The 13,761-nt window shown below is 27.7% G+C and overlaps 1 protein-coding gene across 1 annotated transcript; it reads right to left on the bottom strand.

Annotated features, from left to right (window-relative positions):
• Positions 1–11,084: 11,084 nt before the first annotated feature.
• On the bottom strand, positions 11,085–11,588 carry LOC150024786 (uncharacterized). The gene has a single exon (XM_090296309.1). The coding sequence runs from the start codon at positions 11,586–11,588 to the stop codon at positions 11,085–11,087; it is 504 nt and encodes a 167-aa protein (XP_090152435.1).
• Positions 11,589–13,761: the final 2,173 nt, after the last annotated feature.

Here is a 13,761-nt window from a genome sequence, read left to right as displayed (position 1 = left end):
TAATGTTGAGACATGTGTTTTTTGTATGTCTTGGTGTTTGACAATATGAACGTTTTTTTGTTTGATCATGTTGTTCTCTTATGTCCATATCAGTCCTTATTCGACTTGACTTAGACCTCTCCTTTGAGGTTCTTTTCATGTCGAGACTTGGATATAGTATTTGACCAGTGTATGCAGGCCAATACTCTTCATTTCTGAGTTCCATCAAATAGTCTTTCGCAATGTTGTTGTTTTTATTTTCTATATTTTTTTTCATTTTTTTTCTTCTCATTTTTAAGCATTAAGTGTAGCAATTGCATTAATTTTCTTTTTATGATTTTGCATTTAGGGTAGACACTTCAATATTATATGTGTGTCACTATTAATTAATACTAATTGACTTTGGTTTTTTTATAATTATGTCATGTATTTTTTTCTTGATATTAACATGATTACATCATCAATAATAATAAAAATAAATATTAATTTATGTTTATAGATTCAACTTTTATGTTGTTGTAGAGTTTAATTTTTTTTATTTTCTTCATTCTTAAAAAAATTAAACTAAACATTTTTAATTTATTACTTTTTTTATTTTTATTTTATAAAAACTCATTTATTTATTCATTAATTATATTTCTAACTATTTTAAACATTAAAAATATTTATTTTTTAATGCATTTAAAATTAAAATTATCAATTTTTTTAATTTATTATTTATTTATTTATTTTTGAAATGGTGCTAGATAGGGAAATAAAAAATAAAAGGGTGCTAGATAGGGAGATAAAAACAAAAGGGTGCTAAATAGGGAAATAAGAATAAAAGGGTGTTAGATGGGGAAATAAAAGTGTAAATGGTGTTAGATAAGTGATTGAGCCATGCAACAACCTATGAAGCTCAGACACTTCTCTTAAATGGCGTGTCAGTGTCCGATATCGGACACCGACACTCGTTTGACACCTGTAGGACACGTATCTGTGAAGTGTCCAATTCAAAAAGTATTTGTTAGATTTATGAGAATTCTAGTAGGGTTCTAACACAATTTTAAAAAGGACAAATACTTTAATTTTCTAAAAATTCAAATTCAAACTTTATTGTATAAATTGTTATTACGATTAAAAAATATAAGAAACAAATCCTTGTGAACCAGTCATGAAAAAACATCTTTGTGCTCTAAAAAATAATCTAGAACATACTTGTGCACATAAATCTTTATTGTCAATTTATATAATTTATAATTATATAATATATATCCGTGTCCCGTATCCTACATTTTAGAAATTTTACGTATCTCCGTGTCCGTATCTGTATCGTATCAGTGTTCGTGTTAGTGTATGTGCTATATAGACAACAACACTGGATTGCAAAATTATTTTTTTATTCTAATATCCACATGTTCAGTTGGACAAATTTGTAAATATGGATTGAATTTTAGATAGGTTTTTACACTGGTTTTTAAATTGGAACTTTCTTGCATTACAACAAATAAACATAACACTATTACATTTTGTAAATAAATATTACAATAAATAAATTTAAATTAATGTATAATATATTTTTTTTAAATGTCACTAAAAGAACTCTTCTAAATAAAATAAAATAAAAAAGAATAAAACTGGTTTGTATTTTCAAGACTTACTTATTTCACTAAAAACATTAATAAATATAGATTAATTTAAAAACAAAAAAAAATAATTAATTAGTACATCTATTAAATACAGATTCAAATTTATGGATAATGTTTTGAAAAAATCGACATCTTTGATAGAAAAACGTGGGAGTATTCGTTGTTTAAGAAAATAATTTTGATCACTTTATAGAAGATGCAATAGAGTTGACTTCATGAGTGGGTGCGCAGGCAACATAATTGACATACAATTTCCAGCTTTAAAAAATATTAGAAGTCATCATCTTTGGATTTTTTAAAATGAATATATCCAATTTAAATCTAAATAAATTATTGAATTTTCATATCTATTTTAATTAGATAAATCAATTTGATTTTTTTCAAATTCATTTAAAAGGGATTAAATTTAGATTAAATTCACTTTGCCAATTAGATTATATTCATTTCAATTTGAATATGGGATTCAGACCGAATCGGGTTGACCTGGATCTGGGTCGACTCACGTTGACCTGGTACAAGCAAGGTCCAACACAACATGAACTCGAGTCAACTCGACTCGATATGAGCCCGAGCCTTTACTCAACATGGACCCGAATTGACTCAACTCAACATAGGCCTAGATTGCTACGATTCTACTTGGGCCCGAGTCAATATGGGTTTGGGCCCACTTGATCTTACATGGGCTTGAGCTGACTCAACATGGGTCCGAACCGACTCGACATGGGAACAGGTTGACTCGGCTCTTTATGGGCCCAGACAAACTCGACTTAGCTCAACATTGACTGGGTTGACTCGGCTCGACATTGGCGCAGACCAACTCGGCTCGAGATGAGCCCAGGCTGACTTAGCTCGAGATGGGTCTGGGACAACTCGGCTCGACTTCGGCCAGAACCGACTCGGCTCAACATCGTCCAGGACTGACTCGACTTGTAATAACTCAGCATGGGCCTTGGCCGACTCGTCTCGACATGGGCCTGAACCGACTCAACCCAACATCAGCCTGGGCCAACTCGACTCGACATCGACCCAGACCGACTTAGCTTGAAATGGCCTTGGGCCGACTCGGCTCGATAGAGACGCAGGTCGACTCGGTTTGACATGGATTTGGCTCAAGATGGGCCTTGGCTGACTTGGCTTGACATTGGCCCAGGCCGACTCGGCTCGACATGGGCCCGAGTCGACAAGGTGTTACATGGGCCCGTTGCCGACTCAACTTGCGCTCTAGCCCACTCAGCTCGACTTGGGCCAGGATTTACTTGGCTCAACTTTGGCCTAGGCGTGCTTTGCTTGACTTTCTCTTAGGCCGACTCGAATCGAGTTTTTCACGGACCGATCTGACTCAACTTTGGCCCGAACCAACTCGACTAGACTTTGGCCCGAGCGGACTCGACTCGACATGGACTGAAGCTGACTTTGCTCGACCTGGGCCCGGATTGATTTGGCTCAACCTAGGTAGAGGCCAAGTCAAAATCCAACCCAAAATTCATTTTGGATAATTAAAAAATGTATCTAATCTATATGTAATCCATATCCAATTAAATGGATTGGACTTAAAATCCAAAATTATGGATTTGAATTTGAGATAAATTCATTTAAATGGATTAAAAGTAATATGAATTTGGATAATTATGGATTAGATTTGGTAATTTGGATTTTCTAGCCACCCTTAACGAACACTATTAGAAATATATATATATATATATATATATATATATATTACTAATTTGTTTTAAAAAAATTCCTAATGAAATATTTATAAATTTTGCTATCAATAATAATTTACAGAAAATTATTTCCAAATTTACTTTATTTTTATTTATTTATTTAAATTTGTATATTAAAAGAATTTAGGAAGTTACAGGATTTTTAAAGTTTATCATATTTAGTTTGTTGGAAAAAAGTAAAAGATAAATTTTCTAATATTCTAGAGTGAATTGGTTGGGATCGAAGATTATGATTTTGTTGAAACAACTTATTGAAACCAAGATCATTTTAGTTATTCTCTGATAGATTTTCTTATTGAATTTTACAGGTTTATGTCTATGATCTCTTTTTTCAGGTTTAAATAACATTTTGTTTGATTTAGTAAAAACTTTTTTTAGTTACTAATTCTCATGTATCTAGTAGTGTTGGTATGCATTTGGGAAATTTGGATTTAGTTTTCTAAAGAGTGCGATTTGATTAGGATTTGCAGCGCGATTTAGATTGTGACTGGGCATCATATCATATTTTGGTTTGTTTTATTATTGTGTCTCTCCATTTGTTTTTTTGTTGTTGTTTTGAATGTGTTTTTGGTGTGTTCAGTTGAATGTGAATGAAGGCAGTGTTTCTGAATTCGTTGGATTTTTGCACAAACAAAATTTAAAGTATTTTGTTCAAGTGTTGGACGGACTGAATGAGTTGTTTGAAAAAATTCTTAGATTTGTGTGATATTTTGTTGGCGTGATCACACTGATCAAGTTTAATTTCCAATCTTTCGATGAGAATGTTTGATTCACTTTACCTTACTCATGTGTGAGTTTTTGATAGTACATGAGAGTTGTCAACTTCAATGCATGAAACTTAAAGCTTTAATATTAGGATCATCAAGTAACTGTAAAGGAAAATATTTTGTTAACACTAAAAAGTAAAATATATTTACTTGACAAACCATTATAATAATATAATAATATTTTAAATTTAAAAATAAATTAAATATAATTAAAATATTAATCTATTTGTTTCTCAAGTATATATTTATTAGTAGTGTGTATAATGTTTATTAGTGTGTATAATATCATGATATCATCACCCAATTTAGAGGTAATTGTAAATATTTTTTATAAAGTAAATATTTACAGTGTTTGAACTAGATTTTAATATTTGAACATTTAGTGGTTGTTACAGTGAAGTTCTAATTAATAGACATATGAAAGAAAACTTTAAGGCGAAGTTAAAGAATGGCAGTACACAACTCTTATTAAAAAAAAATTTTTACACCAACACCTCAATAAATATTAATATTTTAATTATTTATAATTTTTTTAATTTTAAAAATTATTTTAATATTTTACATTTTGCGTATATTTTAATAAAGAGATTTTTTTTATTTTTTTATTATAAATATTAATATTTTATTGTGGATGTAAGGTGGAGTTGGGTATCAAAATATCATCACCGGTTGACAATCATCACTTCATAGAACCATTTTTTCGAAGGAAAAATATTATTTAACAACCATTTTTTGCATTGTCCCAAATTATAACTTTCACATGATAGAGGTTGACATGTAAAAGGATACTTTTGTCACTTGAATAGATGTAATTTGAAGATGGGTTGTAAAATTATCGGTGTTCTTTCTCGAAATATATTTTCTTCACTTGAATTTTTTTATTTTATTTTATAGTTGGTGTCTTTGTGGCTATGGAATCTCCCCTTAATCTTTCCTCTTTTAGTCTTTTCATTATATATTCATGGACAATTTTTCTGTTATTTATTTTCCCTTAATTTTTAAAGCATTTAAAATTTATGTTAACGATATCTATAAAAATATTTCTTAGTAGAAAATAATTGTTAATCTGTTATTGATAATGTAGTGAGGCTAACTTCTTAGAAGACATTATTGGAATTAGGTGGATATGGGCACAATGCAGTATTTATCCCATGGTGATGCAAATAAGAAAACTTTGTTTTCTTACAAGTGTTTCATTTGTTCATAGGAAACTTTGACAACTATTTGTTCACGAAATCTTGAAGTTGACATAAATATTTCTTAGATGCTGATAGATTAATACCATACAATTCACACTTTAATAAATTATTATTTTTTTATTTTATTTTTTAATTAAAAATATTATTATATTAAACAGTTGTTAAATATAGGTTTTTCTGTTAATGGTGTCATAAATTTTTCACATATTTTTTTTAGGTGGAGATCTTTGATGAGACAGATAAGACTTGTGACAATGATCCTTTATATATGATCATGTAGATTAGTCTTTCACATACATGTCTTGGAGTTTAATTGCTAATAATTACTATTCCTTCTTATTTTATTTAGAGAAAACAAGTGATAATATCACTTTTCCTTATAAGAAAGAACAACACGTATTTGAAAGGTATATACATAGACACGTATACATTTACAATGCGCTTGGAGTATCATTTCTGTATATGGGATCCCTTTTACTATATAACTAATAATACATTACCAACAATTTTCATACAATCATATTATAATTTTTAATATTATTATTTTTAATATTTTTTTATATTATTTAATTTCAATCTTACCCTTTATTATATATATATATATATATATATATTTATTTTTAAATCCACCATATTAAAAATTATATATAACTCTAAGAATGGTCAAACTATATTTTCTTACTACATAACGTTACTTATAACTACTAGTAAATAGTCTTATTAATATTGAAAGTCTAATTAGACCATTGCTAAACTTGAAATGTCATTAACAATTTCAATTTTAGTCTTGAAGAACTTTGGACTTTTTTTTTTTGTCCGAGAGAAGATTGAAAACAAATTACTTGTCCATAATTATATTAATTAGTTGTCCATAATAAAAGTTTTTCTTAAAAGTAGTAGGCTAATTATTTAGAAAAAATATGCTTTGTAAAATACAAATACAACCTTAAGCAATTAGCACCAATATTATACAAATCATATTATTTTCTAAATTATACTTGTAATCTCTTTATATATGTATTTTACTCATACTTCACGCATCGCGTCCTCCATACAGGAGACTTTACTCATACTTCACGCACTACACCACTCCACACAAGAACAACACAAGACTCAAAATTTCTAAAATTACTTAACTATGCAAAAACTTGGTAGCAAGTCACCACTTAATGTGACTGTGACTAACTATACTAACAGTGAGATTAGATAACTTGACCTTCGTATCCTTCACAAAGGGTGACTTTATACATATCTCATGCACTGCACCATCCCAAATAAGAACAACACAAAGTTGTAAATTTCAAAAATTAATTAACTATGCAGAAGGTGGTAGCAGACACCACTTACTCTTACTAACTACATTGACACTGAGATTAGATAATTGTACCTTGGTGTCCTCTAATGAGGTGACTTTACACACACCTCATGCACCACCCCATACAAAAATAACACAAAACTCAAATTTTCTAAAATTATTTAACTATGTAGAAAGTTGGTAGAAGATCACAATTTATTCCTACACAGGTCACTGCTTAATGTGACCGTGACAAACTACATTTACAGTAAGATTAACGAACTTTACTTTCGTGTCCTCCACTGTGATTACTTTACACCCACATCATGCACTGCACCACCCACAAAACAATAAGACAAAGTTCAAAATGTAGTTACTTACAATAAGTGTTGACCTATGTAGGAATAAGTGGTGATCTGCTACCAACTTTTTAATTTTTGAGCTTATTGTTGTTCTTGTGAGGTGGTACATGATGTGTGTGTAAAGTGACCTCGGTGAAATATCAATGTCGGTGTAATTAGTGACAATGACAATAAGTGGTAACCTGTGTAGGAATAAGTGCTGACTTGCTACTAGCTTTTCTTACAAATAACAAATATTCAAAGTTGACCTTATTGTTGTTCTTATAACATAAAGTATTTTCCTCCCATACCTTAATATAATGAAAATTTATTTTTTTATTTAGAAAATTATGAGACTTAAAGAAATTAATCATTATTTTTTTCCTTTTCAAAATAAATATATTATAAAAAAATTGTATCTTAAAATAATAATTTAAATATTACAATATTGTTTAATTATATAACTCTTTTAAAATTACATAACAACAAACAAAAACCTCCAATTATTCATGATAAAAAAAAATAGCTCCAAGTATTCATTAACTTTTCAAGTAGTATTTCGATAAAAATTAGTTACTATCTTTTTAAAATATAGATATTATAATGTAAGATGAATTTTATATAAAAATATATCCGTCTTCTTATGAATTAAATATTTTTAAATATATGTTTTTTTCAACAATAAAACAACACTGAAAGGTACAAAATATCGAAAAAGAAAGTTTTAAATTTAAAACATAGTTGATTATCATCAGATACATCAATTTCGTAAATTAATTATGTTTAAATCATAATTGATTATACATAAATATAATTGATTATATTTAATAAATATAATAAATTTTTATTTTAAAATTATGATATAATAAATAATTAAAATAAATAATATTATAATAAAAAACTAAATTTTAATATTTTATAAAATAAAATATTTTAATATTTAATAATTAATTAAATTTTAAATTAATTTTAATATATGTTTAAATATTAATGTGTAAGATATAATAATTAAATATTTATAAATATATTTATTACTATATTAAAATCAATAATTAAAATAAAAATATTAAAATAATTATTCAATAAAATAATTGAATAATTCAAATAAACAATATTAAAATAATAAATAAAGTTTATTTATTTAAATTTTGATAATTTGTTTTAATATATTTTTATTATGAAATATCATTTTTTTATTTATAAACAATTTATAATAATTTTGTACTTTAATTTTAACTTTAATTTATATTTTTTAAAATTTATCTTTTACACTAAATTATTTTTAAAATTTAATTTTATAAATTATTCTCAAAATATATTAATATACAACCAAATTTATTCTATTATTACATTAATGAAATCTACTATAAATTTTTATATAACTTTTCTTACTCTTTCTTTCATCCAAACAATTTTTTCTCTATTTTTTAATTCAAATAATTTGACGATAATAAAATTAAATATATATATATGTATATATAATTTTATAAAAATGATATTAAAATAAAATAGGAAATACTTATTTTAATAGGAAATTATTTAGTTATTTTAGATAATAGAGATGATGTTGAATACTTATTTTATTAAATAAAAGTTATATTTTGTTGATTAAAGAATAAAAGTATATACTTGAAAAACATCAAAAGAAATTAAAAAAAATATATGGCGTGTATATGTGTATATAATGTTAATATTTTCTTACTTATAAACTTTATACAATTATATATAATTTTAAAATATTGGAGAAACTTTCATGATCATAAAAATCTTAGAAAAGTATGATTGTCTTTGATGAAGTAAATTGATTATTTTTTCTTCTTTCACATGAGTAAATGGAAAAATATTATAAAATTTTGTATAAAACAAATATTCTATCCCCATTTCCACTCTCGTGATGAATTACGTTACAAACACTCCTCAGATAACTTACCAATAATTTTAAATTTTTATTAATGAAATTAAAAGATAAATATGCCCTTTTGCCACATTACCAATCCCTGCTACGTCAGGGTTGTATGGGCCGCATTTGTTTTACCGGTTGTCCACAAAAGACTTTTCGTAGAGAATTATTAGGAAAGCAGTCATGTATGTGAGTTTATCTGACCATGAAACTTGGTAATAATTGTTATTATTATTATCTTGAAACTTAGGAATAATTAGACCATGAAACTTAGTAACAATTAATAATCTAAATATATATTTGCTCAAGGAAATTATGTTTTATATTTTTAGCTTTTACATGATAATTTCTCTTGACAAGAATGATGTGTTATCTATGAAACTCAGACACTCCTCTTAAATATGATGTTGTATCTGTGTCGAACACATGCATCAGATACTGATAGTTGTAGAACACGTATTGGTGAAGTGTTCAATTATAAAAATATTTGTTGGATTTTTGACAATTCTAGCACGGATCTTATACAATTTTGAAAAGAAAAATACATTAATTTTTTAAAAATTCAAACTTAATATATAAATTTTTATTATGATTATAAAAATAAAGAACAAATCCTTTTGAACCAGTCATAAAAAAACATCTTTCTACTCTAAAAAAATTGAAACATAATTAGTACATATAAATCTTAATTAATTGTCAATTTATATAATTTATAATCATGCCCCGTATTTTATAATTTTAGAGATTATACGTATTTTTGTTTCCGTGTGTGCGCTACAAAGAATATTAGTATAAGTGTTTATAATTTAGGAATTAATATACTTATTCACCACATGTTAAAATCATTGGAACAATAACATATTATTGGTTTAATTCCTGAACAAAATTTAGAGAGAGCTAAAGTAAAAGAATATACAAAGTACAAGGCAATTAAGTCAAATGATTACATCATTTATTATTTTAGGACAATAATGAAAAAGTACTTTTTAAAGTTAAAAAATGTAGCTTTAAATTTAGGTCATAGTTGGTCTTGACTTGCAACAGTGGAGTATGCCTTCGTAACCATTACTTAAATGCAACAGTTTTTTTTTTCCAACGTTTGTTTATTTTTACTATAAAAAATATTAAATTTTAACTATTTTTATATAGCAAAGATATAAATTTTTAACTAAATTTAAAGATAAAAATAATTAAATTAAATATTATTTTAAAGGTTAAAAACTTATCAATATTTAAAATAATTTTTATTATTAATAAAAATTTATAAAATAATTTCTAAATTGATATTTAGATTAGTTACCAGAATTTAGTTATTAATATTTTTTATTTTATATTAGTTCAATTAGTATTTTAGAGATTAATTTAAAATTTAAAATATCAGTACATATTGGTAGTTAATGTTTAAATACTAATTTAAAAATTATTTTATATTTTTTTATAAATAAAAAGATACTTTAAATATCAATAATTTTTTTAGTCTCTAAAATTATCTCTAATTTAATCCAATAGTAACTAATTATTTTAGTATTTAAAATCAGTTGCAATTTAATAATTTTCTTTGTAGGGTATATTCTTTGCCAATAAAAAATAATGTGTCACATTTTTCTTTTAATGTTTGGGTAATATTTTTTTAATAACTTTAAGCAACGTATTTTAGTTAATACTTCTTAATTTTAAAGTTATTAAAATTCTCGTTAGACGGTCTAGAAGTACAATTTGCTTAATTTGTTTAATCATCTATATTGTTGTTTTTAGTTCATTAGTCTCTCAATTGTGTTTTTATTATAGTAGACAGATGGATGAATGGGCTATATTTTGTTGAACCTTAACCAATATTCCTTTTTTAAGTTTATTTATTATTTCTTGTTGTAAGATCCATACCTAAAGAAATGAAAGTGTTTCTATATTTTTACTATTCACAATCTTCTTGTCATTGCATCCTTTATGTTTCAATATAGAAGTATCGTCCAAAACATAAAACATTTTACTAGAGATAAAAACTTAAAATATTCCCTCTAGCAACAAAAACTTAATTACGCCTTATATAATTGATACATATTAACTTTACATAAAACTATTGACAGTGTAAATTTGGATGACAAACTTTACAAGTGAGGGATAATTCTCCTCCTGTCTTGTGCTTTGATAGTAAACTTTGATGTAAATTAATATCCCTATGCCAGACACATAAAAAAGGAGTAACAGGACGCACTTCCAACACTCAAACAAAGCAAGACCTAGTGATGAAGCAGTTAATTAAAATCCATTGAAGTGATTGGTAACAGTGGACGCACCACCCTCCTCGAGTATCTACGTTGCACCCTTGTTTCCATGAAGTGGGTTTTGATAAAGGAGAGCACATGAGTGATGAACCATAAAATGTAAATAAGGAAACCGAAGCGTTCCCAAGTTTCGGGTAGCAACAGCACCAGCATGCAAAGCAATGAGAGTGAAGCGAAGACACGCTTGAGGGTTTGAAAGTGATTAACTCTGATACCAAAGTTGAGGTTACCAGAGAAGGTGAAGAAGCAATAAAGAAGAAAGCTAAGAATGGAAAGCCAAATGGTGTTTGGATGAAGGTGAAATGGGGTGGAATTTTCTGGATATCTGAGTTGGAGGAAAGCGAGAAGTACAAAGAAGATGAAGGCAACAAGGCCATCAACAGGGTTAGTTTCTATTGCCATGTTACATATTTGGATATTGCCTATGTTAAAAATCAGTTCATTACCTCTCATTCCAAAAGCACCATCAGCCATGAAGAAGTTGAAACCTGATTTTGACGACAGCTAAAAGAAGGAGAGATTAAAGAGTGAGACAAGGGTATGCATGAGGATTTTTATAAACAGCCTTGGGTCATTTAATATCACTGCGTCTGGTGGGTCTTTACTGCGTCTGGTGGGTCTTTGTGTTAAAGAAATCTTTTTCTATTCAAAGTTTAGCTATGCTGAGACATCCACGAAAGTTCCCTTACCTTATCATTTCTCACATAATGTGTTTCGATAGAAAATGGAATGTATTTTTCTAACATTTGTGATAGTGAATGTTTGAGAATTTAAGAATAAGTAATGAAGAAAGACTGTTTAGATTTTGCTGGTTAAAAGGGATTTAACGTGATAGAATGTTTTGAGAGAATTTTTTATTTTTTTTAAAAAGTGCGAAATATAATTACAAATTTATTTTTATTTCTAAAAATATTAAATAATAAAATATGAGAAATTTTTATGTATATTTAAGTTAATTAAAATTTTATAAATAATTTTATTTATTTATTTTATTAATAATATAATAAAATATTTGCCTTAGAACATGAGCCATGAAAAACGTTTAGGTGGTTTTGAAGGCGGTTGAAAGAAGCCAAAAAGTTGAGACAGAGAAGAGCTAGAGGAATAGAACCGGAACCTGAGGAAAGACAGAATATATTGAGGGGACTGTTCTCATTGTGAGCCAACAGGACCACCAACCCACGTGAAATAGGTCGGCAGTCTGCTAAAGTAAAGGAAATGTTGGGGTGGGTAGGCAGACTGAAATGAAGGTGCAGGCTTCTTCTCTCAAGTGCAGAGAAACAAGTGAGACAAGAGGAAAAGCCACTATCTGCAATTAAGTAATGTGCCTCATTACGTCATCATGGTGCACCCATTTTTTTTATAAAATCTGCTATGAATGTAATTTTGTATCTATTTTTTTAACTATCCCATGCACATATAATAAAACATAAAAAAAAATAACTAAAACTGTAAAAAAGTTTATATATTAAAAAAAAATTAACTATATTAATAATATAAATATTAAAATAACAATAATATTTAAAATAAAATTTTAAAATAATGATAATAAATAAAGAGATAGTGTATCTCAACTAGTTTTCCCATTTACGCGTTTACCCGTTTACAGAACCAAGAACGTCCTCTCTTATGATAATAAGAAGGCCACACATTTAAAAGCTTCTAACAGATGAACCAAGGCTTCCAAGTCGAAGAACAGATCCCAGTACGTTTAAACAATACTGTAACAGCTCTAGAAGAATCCTACCTCCAAACCTTCCTTGGAAATCTAAGGATAGGCAAAGCAAAAATAAAAAACATTCACAAGAGGCTAGCTTAGATCCCACAGCACTTCACACTTCACTTGGAAAAATAATTCATAATCTCAAAGATATTTGGATAACTAAAATAATATTACATAAATTTAGTTACAGTTAACTCGTATCAATCTCTAAATTCAAACAAGTTAACTCTTCATCTTTCTTCTTCTCTTTTATTTCTCTTGCTACTTCTATCCTCATCCAAACAGAAGCCGAGTGATGATGAAGTAGTTAATTAAAGTCCATTGAAGTGATTGGTAACAGTGGAGGCAGCACCCTCCTCATATATGGAAGTTGTAAAAAATAGACACTCACTCACACTTAAATTCTCTCTAAAAGAAACACTCTTCTTTGCAATTCTCTCTATTGTATTTCTTTCTGTGGTGTATCTTACAATTGAGAGAGCATCCTATTTATAGGCTTTAGGAAGCTCTTCTAGAAAAGTCTTCATTATGGCCTTAAAACCCCACTAACAACACAATTAAAATCCCACTCACAACTTTTGACCTTTTACATATCCAAACTCCCATTCTACTCTTTTCTAGTAACTTCTAACTTTAAAACCCACAAATTACATTAAAGTTTATTCAACAAAACTCCCCCATAAACTTAAATGTTTCTACCATCCATCATGCCAATCATCTTCTTGAATTTGTCGAAAAGGACTTTCGGTAGCGGTTTTGTGAAGATATCAGCAACTTGATCTTGACTTGCCACATGCACCAATTCCACAATTCCTTTCTTCACATGATCACGAATAAAGTGAAAACGAACGTCAATATGTTTGCTTCTTTCATGGTTCACTGGGTTCTTTGCCAACTCAATTGCTGATTTGTTGTCAACTTGAA

Source organism: Phaseolus vulgaris, chromosome 10, assembly GCF_051622355.1.
Source record: "Phaseolus vulgaris cultivar YP4 chromosome 10, ASM5162235v1, whole genome shotgun sequence".
Classification (NCBI taxonomy): Eukaryota; Viridiplantae; Streptophyta; class Magnoliopsida; order Fabales; family Fabaceae; genus Phaseolus; species Phaseolus vulgaris.
The sequence above is the reverse complement of the archived record's forward strand: the minus strand, read 5'-3'. Positions and strand labels throughout refer to the sequence as shown.

What these genes read in the sequence shown, in the direction of transcription:
- LOC150024786 (XM_090296309.1), bottom strand. Translation starts at nt 11,588, where the DNA reads ATGGCTGATGGTGCTTTTGGAATGAGAGGTAATGAACTGATTTTTAAC.